Source organism: Odocoileus virginianus, chromosome 4 (assembly GCF_023699985.2).
Source record: "Odocoileus virginianus isolate 20LAN1187 ecotype Illinois chromosome 4, Ovbor_1.2, whole genome shotgun sequence".
NCBI classification, from domain to species: Eukaryota; Metazoa; Chordata; class Mammalia; order Artiodactyla; family Cervidae; genus Odocoileus; species Odocoileus virginianus.
In genome coordinates this window covers 73,060,330-73,079,082 of record NC_069677.1, presented here as the reverse complement: position 1 = coordinate 73,079,082, position 18,753 = coordinate 73,060,330, and the positions used below count along the sequence as shown (strand labels likewise).

Genomic DNA, 18,753 nt, shown 5'->3' with positions numbered 1-18,753 from the left:
CACCATAGTTAGGTGATCAAAGAGTATCCCCTGGGCATCAGCTGCATAAACCAGACACGTGTAAAACTTCCCTCCAGGAGACATAATAAAGGCTCTAAATGACAAGCTCACAGCTAATATCATACTCAACAGTAAACATTGAAATCTTTTCCTCAAAGAGCAAGAACAATAAAAGGGTATTCACTCTCACCACTCCTATTCAAGACAGTGTTGGAAGTCATAGGAAGACCAATTAGGCAAGGAAAAGAGATGAGGCACCCAACTTGGAAAAGAAGAAGTAAAACTGTCCCTATTTGCAGATTACATGATACTATATATAGAAAATACTACTCTGTCAAAAAACTGTTAGAAATAATAAACAAATTCAGTAATGTTGCAGGATACAAAATCAATATACAGAATTTGTTGTGTTTCAAACACTAACAACAAACTATCAGAAAGAGAAATTAAGAACACAGTTCCATTACAACTGCTTTGAAAAGAAAAAAATACCTGTCAGTAAAATTTAACCAAGGAGCTGAAAGATCTGTATATTGAAAACTATAAGACATTAACGAAAGAAGTTGAAGAAGACACAAATGAAAAGATATTCCATGTTTATGGATTGGAAGAATTAATATTTTTATAGTTCAGTTTGCTTGAAACAAGGGACAGAGTTATCGCTAATCCTTCAAACCAATGAGAATCTAAGACTCAGTGACTTGGGTTTAGAATTAAACACCCAAATAAGTTTCCTTACCTTGCAGAGAGGGTTATTATCCCCTCTAAGTCTAGTTAAAAAATAAATGGAGAAGAAAATAAAAACAATGATTCAAAAATGTATACATACCCTAAGTTCATTGCAGCCTTTATTGCAACAGCCAAGATATGGAAACATCCTAACTGAATGGATAAAGAAGCTGTGGAATATACATAATGGCATATTATTCAGCCATAAAAAGAATAAAGTTTTGCCATTTGCAGTAACAGAAATGGCCCTGAGGGCATTATGCTAAGTAAAATAAGTCAGAAAAGAAAACAAATACCATATGATCTCTTTTATACTGTATGCAGAATCTAAAACAAAACAGAACAAAAACAAGGTCAAAGAAGTGACTAGTGGTTGCAAGATATGGTGGGGGCGTGGAGGGTAGGAGAAATGAGGGAACTTTTTTTTAAGTTTAAATAAATTGAATAAACGTTAAAGAAAGCAATTAAGAAGCAATCCACACTCAGACAATTTTTTTTTTAAGTACACGCCTAGGAAAAAATTATTTAAATATTTTAAAACCAAACCATATAAAACAAATTAGAAGACAATAGAATCAGATATTGATCAAGTTTCTGGATAGGAAATATATTTGTAAGCTTTTTAAAAAAAAATTTTTTTATTTGTAAGCTTTGAAGTGAAAAGAAAAAAGAAGAAACCACAATGGAAAAGACTGACAAATTCTAATAAATTAAAATTTAAAATTTCTGCACTTCAACAAAAACAATGAAAATAAAATAACCAGAATAAGAAAGCAAAAAGATCAGAAGAAGGGCGGTGGGGTGGAAGCTCTAAGATATAATTACCACAGCCAGAAGACTAACATCTTTGTTATATAAAGAACTCATTAAAATTGGTTTAAGAAATTAAGACTTGAATAAATAAATAAACCAACATTTGCAGTGACAAATCACACAAGTATAAACACTGCTATAAACAAATGTGGCAAAAATTAGAGCCTGGGGTATTCACAGAAACACAAATTAAAACAGGGAAAAAATATGGCTTTTTCCCACCACACTAACAATATTTTATAACAATAGTAATTCCTAATCTTGGTGACAGTGCAGAGAACTTATATTGTCATAGATAGTGTTCATCACCACATAAATCTCAGAAAACAATTTGTCAACTTGAATCAAGAGCCACAAAAAATTTTTCAAAACTTTGATCTACCAATCCCACATCTGGGAATTTATCCTAGGGAAATAATCTAACAAAGAAAAAAGCTGTTATTGGTGCTGTCCACTGGGTGTTACTGACATCTCAGCAGGTTCTGGATGACCTGTCCCAGAATCCACAATGGTCCTGGTGGGTGGCGTTAGGGGACACCCCTCTCCACAAGTGTGTGCTTGCATCAGTTGATGTATATGGCAGCTTTGGGATTTTGGTTGAAGAATGAGTAAGAGGTTCCTAGGGATGATAAACATAAGGACCATGAGGGACAAGAGAGTTTGCGTCTCTGCCACCCTGGGACTGGCTGCCTCACTGGTTTTGACTCTTTGTGGAAGAAACAGAAAGAGAAGAATTAACAAAGGGCCATGTGAGCCCACAACATCCAAACAATGCAGCTTCAGGGCCTACATGGTCAAGTGCCATGGGCAACAAAGAGAGAAACATTCTCTTACCCACTCCACTAGCTCTCAGCAGTGTTCCGCGAGGTTCCCAGCAGCAGAGGTGATGCGGGCAGAGGACTCATGAATGGACTATAAGAGGGCGGGGACTCCACCTGATTTTCTGCTGTGTACCCAGGAGTGTCAGGCACAGTGCCTCACCTCCAGCATGCACTCAATGTATATTTCTGAATGAGTGGATGAATTTGAGTGGTCTTCACTCACCTGCAGACTTTGGGACATGGGGCTAATCTAGATGAGTGAGGATGAAAGCTGAGGCTCTGCCTGAGTAGGTGGTAGCCTCCATCTGCAAAAGGGCAGTCTCAATGCCAGTGTGGTCCCAACTATAAACATAGTGAAACTGGGAAACTCTGATTATATTTATAGTATTGAAAAATTGCAAGCAATCTAAACGTCTAACTATACAGGATAGAATGTACAATGAATGAAGAGTCAAGCAAACACAAAGTTGAAAAGATGGTTCACAGGTAACCTCAGTTTCCTTCCTGGACACAAGGAAGACTAAATTGTCCAGGCCTCTCCACACCCTGCCTTGCCTTAAGATATGGCCTTTTGGCTAGAAGTGATAGTGTTCTGATGGGCTTAAGCATCTAAGACCCCACACATGATTTTCTTTAAATTTATTTTTTTACTGAAGGATAAGAGTATATCATGAGAAATGCTGGGCTGGATGAAACACAAGTTGGAATCAAGATTGCCGGGAGAAATATCAATAACCTCAGATATGCAGATGACACCACCCTTATAGCAGAAAGTGAAGAAGAACTAAAGAGCCTCTTGATGAAAGTGAAAGAAAAGAGTGAAAAAATTGGCTTAAAGCTCAACATTCAGAAAACTAAGATCATGGCATCTGGTCCCATCACTTTATGGCAAATAGATAGGGAAACAGTGGAAACAGTGGCTGACTTTATTTTTCTGGGCTCCAAAATCACTGCAGATGGTGATTGCAGTCATGAAATTAAAAGATGCTTGTTCCTTGGAAAGAAAGTTATGACCAACCCAGACAGAATATTAAAAAGCAGAGACATTACTTTGCCAACACAGGTCCATCTAGTCAAGACTATGGTTTTTCCAGTGGTCATGTATGGATGTGAGAGTTGGACTATAAAGAAAGCTGAGCACTGAAGAATTGATGCTTTTGAACTATGGTGTTGGAGAAGACTCTTGAGAGTCTGTTGGACTGCAAGGAAATCCAATCAGCCCATCCTAAAAGAGATCAGTCCTGGGTGTTCATTGGAAGGACTGATATTGAAGCTGAAACTCCAATACTTTGGCCATCTGATGCAGAGAGCTGACTCATTTGAAAAGACCCTGATGCTGGGAAAGATTGAGGGCAGGAAGAGAAGGGGACGACAGAGGATGAGTTGGTTGGATGGCATCACTGACACAATGGACACGGGTTTGGGTGGTGGACTCCGGGAGTTGGTGATGGACAGGGAGGCCTGGTGTGCTGTGGTTCATGGGGTTGCAAAGAATCAGACATGACTGAGCGACTGAACTGAACTGAACTGAACTGAATTGCTTTACAGAACTTTGTTGTTTTCTGTCAAGCCTCAACATGAATCAGCCATAGGTATACATATATCCCATCCCTCTTGAACCTCCCTCCCCATCCCACCCCCTAGGTTGATACAGAGCCCCTGTTTGAGTTTCCTGAGCCATACAGCAAATTCCACAATTCTTCTTAACAGTCAAGAAGAAGACCATGTGTTCAGGTGGAAGGGCCATAAGGTTGAAATATCCTCCATCTCTAAGTCACCTCATGGCAGATAGCTGCACAAGAGTCACTTAGGTCCACAGGGGACATGGGAGAATAAGGAATAAACCTTTATTATTTTAAACTTTTGAGATTTTGGGGTTGATACTGGAGCACAAGCTATCCTAAACCTATGGGGTAACGTAAATATAAAAAGTCTCAAAACACAGTATTTAGAGAATGTAAACTTACTCTTACAAAGCAAGACATTTGGATTACTGTCATGAGGTTTTGCGAGTTTTTTTGCATTTTTTATTCTTTACTCCTAAACTTTAAAAAAAAGTTCTCTACTGTCTTTAAAAATAGTGAGATAAGGAAGAAGAGAGGGTGAAAGGAAGAGAAACGGGGATGCACCTGCCCTCTAGTTCCTTCTGTTCTTCTCTCTGAACACGAGGACTCCACAGGCTTCTTCTCAGCCCACCCAAAAACTCTAAAAAGACAACTTTTTTTTTGGAAGTAGAAAGGATAGCTTTATTGCTTTGCCAGGTAAAGGGGATCACAATGGGCTTCTGCCCTGGAAAACTATGTGTCCCCTAAACAGACAACTTTTTCCAGATGACAGTTGTGCACTGTTATAGGTTCACTTTACATTATGTCCACACAAGAGTCTGTAAAGGGGATGCTATGATGATCACTGTGCAACTGTGGAGACTGTGATTCAGGAAAGCTGCCACTTGTTCAAGTTTACATAGCAGGTTAGTGGCAGCGCCAGGATTCAAACCCAGGGCAGCCTTCCTTGTAACCAGCCTGTTCAGCTCTAAAGTTTAACTCTCTGGGATGCATGGAAAGAGTGTGGTTTTTAGAAAGTTCCTTCATCTTTCTGCTTTGGAAATCCATCACACTTTTGTTCCTCGTCATCCACAGGGTGGATGCTTTCAATCTCTTGAACAGAGCTAAACTTTTACCTAATTTTTGTATCTTAACCTGTTTATGAATGAGAGGGAGGCAGCAGTGATGGTTTCCCATGTATGTGGTGTGGCTGCAGAGACCTGTGTGGGACCAGCTGGGTTCTTCCCAGCCCAACGCTGGTCCTTCAAAGGAAATACGATGTGATGATGATCACTGGACCAGGCAGAGGCAGACATAACTGCTCAGGTCATAGTTACGCCTCTGTGAGCTCCTGACCTTAGGCAAGTCTCTTAACCTTTCTGAACTTCTAATGTCTCTTTGGTAAAAAGGTAGTAATTTCTGCCTTTTTCTGATGCCCACATGGAAGAGAAAGCTCTTCGAAAAGTGTCCGTGCTGGAAAAATGAAAGGTGATGCTATCATTTTTTGTAGCAGATACAGGATCAGGAAATGGAGCCTGCATTATTCAGAAAAATCATCTTATTTTCTCACTGCCATCTGGTCTGGTTCAAGTGCTTAGAGTTGGCGCATATTTGATCTATTCCTCTTGACTGGCTGGGGTTCATTTGAGTTTCTGGAGCTCCAGGAGTTGCAGTAGGTGAGTAGAAGTATGTCTGAACAGGCTTCCCACCCACTTTGCCTCTCTTCCCCTCCCAAGATGGTACCTAGGGAGAGACATCTGCTTCTTACCAGCTCGCCCACATTTCCTAGCCCCTCTGCAATTATATGACCAATTCTGGACAAAGGGCTGCAAGTAGAAGTGCTGGCCCTCACTTCTGGGCTGACCCATTGAAGAGTGGGTTCCTCCATCTCTAATTCCCTGCTACAATTCAGAAGAGCCTCTATTAGTCTGGGTTCCTGAGGCTTGGGACTGCAGAATCCCTGCAAATTCATTTTAGGCATATATCATATGTAAGGAGTAAATTTCTACTTTTTATGGCTGAGATTTTGAGGCTGTTTGCTACCAGAGTAAAGGCTGTCCTTCTCTGGCTAATACAGACCAGAGCACCAATGACTCTCTGTGGGGAACCTGTGCCTCGGTAGAGACACAAGGAAGACGTTTAGTGGCATTTGTTCTAGGCTGACAGAGCCCCTAAATCACTCCTTTTCACCCCTGACATAAAGAAAGTGTATGTTTAAGAATATTACTCATTCACTAAAAATATTAAAAACATAAGTGGCAAGGAGAGATAGGGAAGGAGGGGGAAAGGGATAAAGAAAGAAAAGGAGAGAGAGAGAAAGGGAGGTGAACTGAGCCAATCAGATTGCCCCAGCCTTGTGATGGCACCCTTGAGAAGTACTGGTGAAACATGGAAGGTGTCCAAAGGGGGCCTTGAGCAAGATGATTAAGTGGAGAAAGATTAGAGCAAGGCTGCCAAGAAAGAAAAATAAAACCAAATCCCCTTGTTTTCAGACTTTCCTGGCTGTGCTTCTTGTTCTTGGGTTTCATCATTGGCTCAACAAATATTTATTGAGTGCCCACTGAGGCTGGATACTTAGCTTGAACAAACTGCAGGGGCCTGCCTTCATGGACCATGCTTTTTAGTGAGAAAAGGGAGCAAACCAATACACATGTGGACTGTGGTGTGTTAGAAGATAAAGAGAAAGCAGAGAGGTGATAGAAGGTAGGGTGATTCCAGTGTTTATTTAAAGGATGGTCGGAGAAGACCTCACTGAGATAGCAAAACTCTAAGGAAGGAGAAGGAGCAAGCAACAAGGAAGCCAGGGTGGCTGGGTTGGGTGGCCAAGGAGGTGGGTGGTAGAGGATGCGACACAAGGAGAATTGGGGAAGGCAGGTCACGGCAAGCACTTTGCTCAGAGATGGGAAGCCCTTGGTGGATTTTGAGTGGAGGGATAATATGAGCTAACTGCATCTTAAAAGGATGACTCTAGTTGCTAAATGGGTAGGTTTGCCAGATTTAGCAAATAAAATTTCATGATGTCCTGTTAAATTTGTGTTTCAGATAAATGAATATTTTTAGTAGAAGTGTATCCCATTTAATATTTGTGACATATTTATACTAAAAAATTATTTTTTTTGTTTATCCGAAGTGCAAATTTAGCTCAGTGTACTAAATTTTATCTGGCAATCCTATACATGGAGAAAGATTTAGTGCACAAAGGTTAAGGTAGGAATATCAGCTAGGGATGTTGCAAGAAACCAGGTGAGAGATGAAAATGCTTCATGCTGGGGAGGAGGTTGGTAGGTGGGGAGAAGTAGTTGTTTGGATTCTGGGTGTACGAGATCCCTGTGTATGCTCACTCCCTCTTTCTCTCAGACCTTCTATGTGAGCTAGTTGGATTCATTTTGCAACCAAAAACAGAAGAAAAGTGATGGTGGTCATTGAGAGGATGTGACTGGGGGCCTTTGGGCAGAGAGGAAGGATGTGGGTTTAACCACAAGGTTCATATAGTTTTAGAGAAACCACGAGAATAGTATCAGTCATTCGAAGGTGGAAATGAGCCAAAGACCTGGTGATGGTCTTGACAACGCTCTGCCCCTCCCTGCTCAGGGATGTGCAATCTGCCCCTGGGGAGGTGGAAAAACACTTGGGCTAAGACACCTCCTCTTTGGATCCCTCCCTTTTGCTTGATGCCAGCAGGCATCTCTTGGCTGGAGGGAGAGTAGGAGAAAGCCTGTGGGGGAATGGTGACTTGTCCCTGGATCTTTGTATTCAAATCTTTTCTTCTGAGTCAATATGCTGAGTATATCCTTGAGGATAGTGCGCTATGCTTAGTTACTTAGTCGTGTCTCACTCTTTGTGACCCCATGGACTGTAGCTCACCAGGCTCCTCTGTCCATGGGGATTCTCCAGGCAAGAATACTGGGGTGGGTTGCTATGCCCTCCTCCAGGATTTTCCCAACCCAGGTATCAAACCCAGGTTTCCCGCATTTCAGGTGGATTCTTTACCGTCTGAGCCACCTGTCCTTCCAGGACAAGGGCAATGCTTTATATTGGGTTGGTGAAAAAGTTTGTTAGTTTTTCCATAACATCTTAAGATGTTATGGAAAAAGTTGTTAACACATTAGTTATTAGTTAATGTTAGCACATTAACATTAGTTAATGTTAGCACATTAGTTAACATATCTAAACTCTAAAATTTGTCAGAGTTTTTCCATAATGTCTTAAGATATTATGGAAAACTTCAAAAGATGGCAGGAGCTAGAGGGAGAGAAGAGAGCCCCTGGGATGTGCCTAAGTGTTTTGCTTCCAACAAGGCAGATCCAGACATTATCACCTCCTTCCATGGGGAAGAACTGGCACAGAAAGGTATTGTGACCTCCTCAGGGTCACTCTGCAGGGCATTCTGACTTCCCAGCATCATTACATGTCTAGTTCAACAGAAATCACTCCAGTGCTAATGAGCTGAGAGCCTGACAGGAGATAAGTCAGCTGTGCTGTTTTCATTCTAGTAAGCATTTAAGACCAAGTGTTTGGTCAAAAGAGAGCCACGTAAACATAATTCTCACCAGCTGGCTTCCCTCCTGGGCTGCCTCCCACCTCATTCTTTCCATTGTTTAACTTGAGTGTATTGAATATATTCTCCATGCCAGATTCTGTGCCAGGTCCCCATGGTAACACATTGGTGAACAAAAACTGTGAGGCAGAGGTTTCAAGAAAGAGGATAGTTAATCAGGCTGAGGGACAATGTCCCATGAGGAAAGTTTGTGCACATGCGCTGTGGCAGCAGGCAGTGTGGATAGAACCAGGGGTGCAAGAAGGCTGGAGGGGAGACCTGCAGATACCAGCACGCTGTGTGAGACTGTCTGGCAAGTCATGGATAAGGGCTTTAAATTTTTTTTTTTGGCCATACCACATGGCATGTGGGATTTAGTTTTCTAACCATGGATCAGACCCTCACCCACTGCACTGGAAACACCTAGTCTTAACTACTGAGAAGTAAGGATTTAAAATTTTATCCCAGGAACCAGGAGATGCCACAGAAGTACTATATGCAAGACTGTGACATTTTGAAAAGATAAAATACAAATGTTTGTCGCTAGAAGATTAGTTAGACTAATTAGGAAACACTCATATGGTGAATCCCAGGCATCTGTTCAAAAGAATGAACAGCAAAAAAAAAAAAAAAAGCAACCAAAAAACCCCAAATGCCCACAAAACCCCCTACTGTGGCCAGCTGGTTATATGGGCCCACTGAGTGAGCCCTGGGGTGACTGAGAAAAGAGGCTGATCTCCATAGACCATGTTTTGTTCACCTGATTGGAAAAAAAAAAAAGAATGAATAAAGAATGAATTCAGGGCACTGCAAACTTCCGGTCCCGGCTCCCTACCTCCAGGTAGTATGCAGACCATGCCTGGAGCTGAGCCCAGCTGATATGCGTGCTCCCGGATGTGCAGCTCTCCATCTTCGCCAACATGCTGGGTGTCCCACTGTTGCTGCTTGTTGTTCTCTGTCACTACACAGCCGTCAACAATCCCAGGAAGCAGGAATGAAAGCGGCGCTTTCTCTGCCCCAGGGTTCCAGGACATAGTCTGAAGCAAGATGGAGGGTGTGAGGGGCCTTCGCACTTCATCCCTTTTACCCATCACAACATACAAAGCAACTACGCATGGACTTTTCCAAACAACTTTTATTTCCTCAAAGTCTTCCTTAACCCTATGGAAAAAGAAGCTCCCATTGAATAGGGTCCAGTATAGGGGCTAATTTCTTTTCTACTCCTTCCCCCCAATATAGAAGTATAGATTTTTTGTGGTACCCCCCCCCAAAAAAGAATGAATGCAAACTAACAGCAAGATCTCTGTGAATATTGTTAAATATATTCATATAGTACAGAACAGTGCATCTTGTATTCTGTCGTTGGTGTAGGAAATACAAGACATAGAAACAGTTGATTCTTGTTACTGATAGTAGTTATGTTCTATAAAGTTGCCACAAACCCTGAATTAACAGATACTAAACTATGGTTCCTGGGGGAAATGCAGGGTTAGGTTCCTGCAAGCTCTGTTCACAATATTTTCATCAACTGGTGAACACATATATAACTTAACCATTTCTGTTTAAAGACATTTTATGTAATTGTATTGTTGATTCATTTTCACTGAGCTCATAGCCAACAGCATTAGAACTCATGCCTGAACAAAGCTCATCTAAGAGCACCTGTGTCTCCTCTGTAAGGAACATCAAAGTTCTTTTGCATGCCCAGGAATGCTAGACAGCTCTTCAGCACTAAGATTGGAGGCAGTTTTATGCAACAAATTGTCAACAAAAAGCACAAAATTTTGCAAGACATGGCACTAAATAGAGTGCAAAGAGGACACTTATTTACAGGCTGAGAGCTAAAAGCAGGGAGGCAGGGGACTGCTTTGTTTGACCTTAGCTGGGAACTTGCCTGTTGGACGACACAGATTTGTCCCTGCTCTGCACGTCTGCAATGACTGTGCAAGTGCCTGAAGTGTTGATTTGGGGCCCCAACTAAAGTTTAGTGAGTAAAAAAATTTGCAAACACTTGAACCCACAAATACGAATATGATGTGTTAGGCAAAATAATCTCAAATGTAGACATAAATTGCAAAAATAAAAATACAACAAAAATATTCATCAGTGCTTTACCCAAATTCACCTATTGTTAACAATTAACCCATATGCTTTATCATGTATGCCCTGCTTCCCCTTCTTATGTACACTTACCAACTTCAGTAAATTTAACACAAATACAGTGCTTTTATCTAATCTACCACTCTCTTTAATTCTGGAATATGTCCACAGCCTTTCTTTGTTTTGTGATTTTGATGCTCTGTGACTGCCACTTAAAAAGACAAAATATTCCTCATTTGTCTGATGCTTCCTCATAGTTAGAGGCAGGTTATACATTCTCCTACCCTGGAATGCTACATAGGTGATTATGGACAATATATTTGCTCTGAAACATGTGGTATGTCTATGGAAGGAAGCTAAAGAAACTGGTGACAAGGATTGTCTTTGGAGAAGACAACTGGGAATTAGAAGTGGCGAGGAGAGTGATTTTTTTACTATGTGTCCTTATATACCTTCTGAATTGTGTACTAGGCATATGTAGAACCTATTCACAAGCTAAATTTAAAAAAATTCAATAAGGGGGGGTGAGTCTGGTATGATTACCCCATTTTCCATAAGGAGAAACTGCCTCAAAGAGGGTAAAGTGAAAGTGAAAGTCATTCAGTCATGTCTCTTTGCCTCCCCATGGACTATACAGTCCATGGAATTCTCCAGGCCAGAATACTAGAGTGGGTAGCTGTTCCCTTCTCCAGGGGATCTTCCCAACCCAGGGATCAAACCCAGGTCTCCCACATTGCAGGCGGCTTCTTTACTAGCTGAGCCACCAGGGAAACCCCAGAGAGGGTAAGGGACCAGCAGGAAGTCTCCAAGACAAGTGCTATATCTGATGTCATTCAAACTGCTCCTCTGATACGCAGACGGGCAGGTTACAACATGTAACCAGAGGGGCCAGTGAGGGTGGGCTGTCAGGGGAGGCTTCCTGGGGGAGACACCAAGCTGAGTGTAGAAAGGTGACAAATTAGCCAGGTGACCAGGGTTACAGGATGAGGGGTGGGGTGAGGGAAGAGGAGCAGGAAGGAGTGTATTTCAGACGGAAAATGTCTTGGATCCAGGGCAGCAGGCTTGCATAAGTGCACATGCCATTCAGATCTGCAAAGAAGATGCGGGTCTTCCTTGGCAGTGCCGCCCTACTCTGCAGGGGGAAGCCTGGGCTTCCTCTAACACTACACCAGCTCTCCACGTGGAACGGCCTCCTCTCAGTCGGAGTGTTCAGTCTATTTGGAGCTGAACTCCCTCGTGTGACTGGTTTCCAAAGTCTTTTGGAACACTCATTGTCCTGCTCTTCCTCTCCTCAAGATGCTGTCTGGGAATTTGGGTAAATAAGGGTCCTTATTATAACCACTGAAGTTTAAGAAGGCCCTCAACACACCAGGTCCTCTGGACCTCTGCTACTCTCTTTGAGGAGAGGGGCATCGGCTCCTGGCAGTTGACATGGAGTTGAGACCAAGCTATATGACAACCAAGGCTAATGTGCTCCATGGCAGCTATGGAATTTGCAGGACCCAGTGCGCCTTGTTCAAAAATCTAGAATAAAAGTACTACTACAGGACTTCCCTGGTGGTGCAGTGGATAAGAATCCATCTGCCAGTGCAGGGGACAGGGGTTCCATCCCTGGTTCGGGAAGGTTCCACATGCCTCAGAGCAATTAAACCCATGCACCACAATTACTAAGCCCGAGCACTTAGAGCCTGTGTTCCACAATGAAGAGAAAGCCGGCACAGAGCAACAAAGACCCAGCACAACCAAAAATAAATAAAGAAAAGAAAAAAAATTTCAGAGTACCACCACAGGTACTAAAATATCCTTTTTCCTTTCTTCTGCAATCTCTCTCTTGATTCATCATGGTGTTTTTTATTCAATATTTACTGTCATATTTATGTAAAAAACATTAAAATTTCATACCCTTACCATGAATTTTACCATTCATCTTCAAATTGTACAATGCCAGTTTTAAATAAAAAATTTAAGAGCATTTAACTCATATACAAGAATCACAGAAATTATGCAACTTATATTTCATAGATCATGCAGGCACTTGTATTTCACTCGTAACAAGCAGTGAAAATGTTGCATAAAACCAACATTTTAATTTTACGTCTTGGTATGCTCACATGGTACCAACATTCTCTACCTTTACCTTACTGATAATTAAAGAACTGAACATCAAATGAACTCTGGGTTACCCTATCATTTATCTGTCGTCATTTTCAAAGTGAGTGACTCACTGATACAGGGAAGTAACACAAGTCAGAAGGGATATGGGTGGGTTCCTGGTTTCTTGTTTTTCCTAAAACACCACTGCCTTCTTTCTGCATTTGAAACAAGTTCTAATTTCAATGGAAAGCATGGCCTCTCAGGGCTGTGGGTCCCACTCACTCAGTCACAGATTGTAACACGCTTACCTGTACTCACTTGGAGTCCTGCTAAAAGCCCTCATGTTGTGAGTCCACCAGAATTCTATGTTCCTGGCGCACGTGCAAATGAAAGACACGCATACTAAACATCAGCCTTTGTCCCACTGGACTTCACTCACAAAGCACAAGTTTCAAAGGTAGAATTAATTACAAATTCAAAACAGGAATACAGAGCATTAAATTAATGCTTGCATGGAGGTCCTCCTGAGTGCATGTCAGAGTACAAGGTAAGCGTGCCGTGGAAGCTACATGGCAGGCATTATCGATGCTGTGTGAGAACGAGGGCTGCAGTGGGCGATGGCACGTTACACTGGTCTCCTCTGCTCGCGGATATTTTCCCTGGTCCCACTGGATCTCATTTACAAAAGCTAAGCTCCAAGAGAACATGAGTTAGATTTTAAAACAGTAACAGTCCACCATCTTGTTAAACTGAGTATGCACCCGTCTGAGTGCAGGGTCCCCTGAGGGTGTGGAGGGCTGCCCCCTTCTGCTCTCCTCCTCCTGCCTGATGGATGTGGGATATAATGGCAGGGCTTCGGCTCCTCCTGCCTGATGGATGTGGGATATAACGGCAGGGCTTCGGCGGCCATCGTGGCCATGAGAGTTGTGCCTAGGACTGGCGGGGAGGAAAGATCAGGCGGATCTGGTATTTCACACTTTACCAGCCTGGTTAGCCAAACTCCATGCTTTTATATGAGAGAATAAATCTGCAAGTGTTCTAAGATACTGTCAAATTGTGTTTTTGATCTACTATGTTATTGTTCAGTTGCTCAGTCATGTCTGACTCTTTGTGACCTCATGGACTGCCGAACACCAGTCTTCCTTCAGTTCAGTTCAGTCCAGTCACTCAGTCCTTTCTGACTCTTTCCAACCCCATGTACTGCAGCATGCCAGTCTTCCCTGTCCATCACTGACTCCCAGAGCTTGCTCAAACTCATGTCCATTGAGCCATTGATCCCATTCAACCATCTCATCCTCTGTGATCCCCTTCTCCTCCTGCCTTCAATTCTTCCCAGCATCTGGCTTCCTTGACCTTCACTATCTCCCTGAGTTTGCTCAAACTCATGTCCATTGACTCAATGATGCCATTCAACCATCTCATCCTCTGTTGCCCTCTTCTCCTCTTGCCCTCAGTCTTTCTCAGCATCAGGGTCTTTTCCAATGAGTTAACTCTTTGCATCAGTTGCCACAGTATTGGAACTTCAGCTTCAGCATCAGTCCTTCCAATCAACCCAAATTCAGGGTTGATTTTCTTTAGGATTCACTGGTTTTATCTCCTTGCAGTCCAAGGGACTCTCAAGAGTCTTCTCCAGCACCACAGTATGAAAGTATCAATTATTTGGCCCTCACCCTTCCTTATGGTCCAAATCTCACATCCATACATGATTACTGGAAAAGCCATAGCTTTGACTATACGGACCTCTGTTGGCAAAGTAATGTCTCTGCTTTTTAATACAAAGTCAAGGTTTAAAAGTCAAGGCTTTTCTTCCAAGGAGCAAGTGTCTTTTAATTTCATGACTGCAGTCACCATCTGCAGTGATTTTGGAGCCCAAGAAAATAAAATCTGTCACTGTTTCCATTTTTTCCCCATTTATTTGCCATGAAGCGATGGGACCAGATGCCATGATCTTAGTTTTTTGAATGTTGAATTTTAAGTCAGCTTTTTCACTTTGTTTTTTAACCTTCATCAAGAGGCTCTTTAGTTCCTCTTCGCTTTCTGCCATTAGGGTGATGTTATCTGCATATTGAGGTTATTGATATTTCTACCTGCAATCTTGATTCCAGCTTGTGCTTCACCTAGTCCAGCATTTCACATGATGTTCTCTACATATAAGTTAAATAAAGACGGTGACCATAAACAGCCTTGACATACTCCTTTCCCAATTTGGAATCAGTCTGTTGTTCCATGTCTGATTATAACTGTTGCTTCTTGACCTGCATACAGGTTTCTTAGGAGGTAGATCAGGTGGTCTGCTAGTCCCATCTCTCTAAGAATTTTCTACAGTTTAAGCTGCTATAAACCAAACCTAATCCTATCTGATACAGCACCCTTGTGTTCCTGTCCCTGTTGGGATACAGGAATTTCTGAATCCTTCAAGCCACTTGGAGGCCAAGGGGAGCCAGAGAAAGAACTTCTAGGTCAAATACCTGGCTCCCTACTGTTGTGAGTGCTGTGTCACTTTCTGGGCCAATCTGAATTGCCCTTCGGGGGGATTTATCTCAGTCCAGGGTTTGATAAACTATTAATATGTGGCTCAGGTGCTGTCCAGTTAACTTGTAAATAAAAGTGTTATGGCAACACAGCTATGCTCATTAAGCAGTCAAAAGGAGTCTATGGCTGCGTTTGAGCTGTAACGGCCGAACTGAATAGTTTTGAGATGGTTCTATTCACTGGAGGGCTTCCCTGGTAGCTCAGCTGGTAAAGTGTCTGCCTGCAATGCAGAAGACCCTACTTCGATTCCTGGGTTGGGAAGATCCCCTGGAGAAGGGATAGGCTACCAACTCCTGTATTCATGGGCTTCCCTGGTGGCTCAGAAAGTAAAGAATCCACCTGCAATGCAGGAGACCAGGGTTCGATCTCTGAGTTGGGAAGATCCCCTGGAGGAGGGCATGGCAACCCACTCCAGTATTCTTGCCTGGAGAATCCCCATGGACAGAGGAGCCTGGCAGGCTACAGTCCATGGGGTCTCAAAGAGTCGGACATGACCGAGCGACTCACACAGCACAGCTACTCACTGGAACCTTTAGGGAAAAGTTTGCTAACTCCTATCTTTAAAAATTTCACTAAGAACACCATTAATACCCCCAATTCATCTACCCCTGTGGCCTTCACCACCTGCTTTCACCACCTTCATCTTCCTTTTTATTCTTATACTCCTTCAGGCTCAGGGGTATGCTGGTAAATATTTAACAACAGGCCTCTCTGGGAGGTAAAAATGAATAGAGTTAGCCATATCTTTGGTGTAAATATTCACACTATGGCTGATTCAAGCTAACAACGTGATGCCAGTGAGAGCTGGGAGGAGATGAAGACAATCTGCTCCGAGGAAGGTAAGACGCCTCCAGTACAGCCCTGGAGCCCCTTCCTTTACATCTGGTCTGGGCTCTTTAACAGAACTCTAAACCCTAATCAACCAGGCCTGGCTTTGATATACTAATTGCAGCTAAAGGAATTTAGGGAATTTAGCTCCCTGGCTTTCAGCAAAGTAAAATTTCCCCTTTACTTGTTTAAGGTTTCTGTTCTGTTCATTACATGTTGTGTCTACAGAGTGAATCTAAGATATTAAACCCCACATAGATAACATTATTACAACATGTAATTCTGATGTTACAATTGTGTAAATACTATTTGCCAGAGAGACAAGTTGCATGACTGGAGCTCTAAAGAAGAAAATAACCTTCAGTTTCTAAACATCTGTAGGTCAGAGAAGAATGTTCCAGGGATCCAACTCCAAAGGAGTATCTTTTAATTTTTTTCTTTGCTTATATTTCTTCTAAGATGTAGTTTCTATTTTTAAAATCTCACTGTTTTTTGAATTATTTTGTTTTAGTGGGACATTTTCTTGAGTGATATTTTTCATCGGCTATTCTTTATTTATTTATTTATTTATTTGACCTCTAAGTGATAATACCGCCATTTCTAGATGGATCAATGATAGACATTGACTGACTTTTTCCTGTGGTAGGTTAGGAGTTGCCTCTTGGAGAGCTTTTTTTTTTAACATGCAGCCTAACTAACTTGCACTTCTTCCACATTGGCTGTTCTTTAATGTTACCTTTTCTGACTACTTGGATTTCAGAAAATGTCTGTATTTTTATCTTCCCGTTTGGTGGTATTTTTGGTTGGCTGTAGAGTTCCAGATTCAAATTAATTTTCCTTCAAAATCTGATGCAAAATCTGATGTGTCATTTCTTCATATATAACCTGTTTTTTTCTTTCTGGAAGAGTATATGATTTTTCTCTTTATGCTTTAAGTTCTGAAATTTTACCTAAGTGCAATTAAACATGTTATTTCTTTATTCATCTTCATTGGCCCTTAGTGGGACCCTTAAAAAAACAACACACAAATCCAAAACAAAATGTTTATTTGGTTTAATACCAAAATATAAAGAAAACAAAGATGTCAATAATAGCAACATGAAGATAATTCCAGTTAACATTTATTATTATTATTTTTTTAATTTGGCTATACTGGGTATTTGTTGCGGCACACAGGCTCAGTAGTTGTCACATGTGGGCTTAGTTGCCCTGTGGTATGTGAGATCTCAGTTTCTTGATCAAGGATCAAACCCACATCCCCTGTATTGGAAAGTGGGTTTTTAACCACTGGATCACCAGGGAAGTCCGCAGTTAACATTTTTTTAAAGCATAAAACAACAAAATGTCATGCAAAAAGCGAAACAGTTCTATACTGTATAAAAATGAAAGGAACAGCCCTCTTCGGGGAACCCACCTGCCAATGCAGGAGACAAAAGATGCGGGTTCAATCCCTGGGTCGGGAAGATCCCCTGGGGGAGGGCATGACAACTCACTCCAGTTGTCTTCTTGCCTGGAGAATCCCATGGACGGAGGAACCTGGAAGGCTACAGTCCATGGGGTTGCAGAGTCAGACATGACTGAAGTGACTTAGTGTGCACACACAGCCCTCTTCAGGCCTCACCTGCCATCCCTCTCTCCTTTTTCCTTGGTTCATTGAGTCCATCCTTCCAGGAAAAAACATTTCTACTGGTGAATGGAATTCACTTTTGGAAAATACACAACACACTCACTTAACACAATCAGCTCTCCCTCACTGCACCCCCTTAGAGATCTAACTGTGATAAGGAAGAACAAATCTGACTCCATATTGGAACTGTTTCTTTTACTTTAATCTTCGTCTTCTACTGCTTTCCCTACAAGTTAAGAATGTTGCCTATAGCCTGAAATATACAGGATAGCCCATCCTCAAGGCTCTGACTTTCAAAGGTATAACATGTTTCCATTCATAGAGAGATTAAAAGTTGCAGAACAGAAAATGACATTTGTCTTGTTGCAGGTTTACGGAAACATCATGACTTGACTTAGGCAGACAACAAGAAGAACAAAGGATTCCAGCACCAAGGAGTTTGCAACAACCAACCACACCTCCTCCCCCTTTTAAAATAAAGTGAAGTGAAAGTGAAAGTTGCTCTGTCTGTCTGTCTGTTTGCCACCCCATGGATTATATAGTCTCCTGGCCAGAATACTGACGTGGGTAGCGTTCCCTTCTGCAGTGAATCTTCCCAACCCATGGATCGAACCCAGGTCTCCCACATTGCAGGCGGATTCTTTACCAGCTAAGCTATCAGGGAAACTCTTTTAATATAAAAGAAATCAGAATTCTAACTTGGGTAAAATGATCGTTTGGGACACTAGACCACCATCTTTTCAGTCTGTTGGCTTTCTGGGAAAAATCACTATTCCTTGCCCTAACAACTTCTGTATTTATTGACCTGTCGTGAAGTGAAGAGTAGGAGCTTGGACTCGCTAACATAGCTAGTACCTTGTTGATGAACATTTAGATAATCTCAAGTTTTATGTCTACACAGACAATGCTATAATAAACACTGGATGACTATAGGTATCTTGACATCCTTTAATGACTATATGTAAGGGATAAATTCCTAGTAGTGATATTGCTGGAATAATGAATATGGACATTTTATTTTTTGATTATTTTTTTTTTGGTGCCAATTTGCCCTGTAAAAAATTTGTACATTTCACTCTCAATAACAGGTTGTCAGAGTGTTTCATTCTTTGCTAGCTTTTTAATAGT

At 41.8% G+C, this 18,753-nt stretch overlaps 1 protein-coding gene across 1 annotated transcript; it reads left to right on the top strand.

The window, feature by feature from the left end:
- The first annotated feature begins 8,642 nt into the window (after positions 1-8,642).
- LOC110125925 (dolichyl-diphosphooligosaccharide--protein glycosyltransferase subunit 4-like) lies at positions 8,643-9,442 on the top strand. The gene is made up of 2 exons (XM_070467092.1): positions 8,643-8,744; positions 9,320-9,442. The coding sequence occupies exons 1-2, from the start codon at positions 8,643-8,645 to the stop codon at positions 9,440-9,442; spliced, it is 225 nt and encodes a 74-aa protein (XP_070323193.1).
- Positions 9,443-18,753: the final 9,311 nt, after the last annotated feature.

What these genes read in the sequence shown, in the direction of transcription:
- LOC110125925 (XM_070467092.1), top strand. Translation starts at nt 8,643, where the DNA reads ATGAGGAAAGTTTGTGCACATGCGCTGTGGCAGCAGGCAGTGTGGATA. An exon ending in TGCAGATACCAGCACGCTGT is followed by an intron (nt 8,745 to 9,319) that starts GTGAGACTGTCT and finishes AGCTGAGCCCAG; the next exon opens with CTGATATGCGTGCTCCCGGA.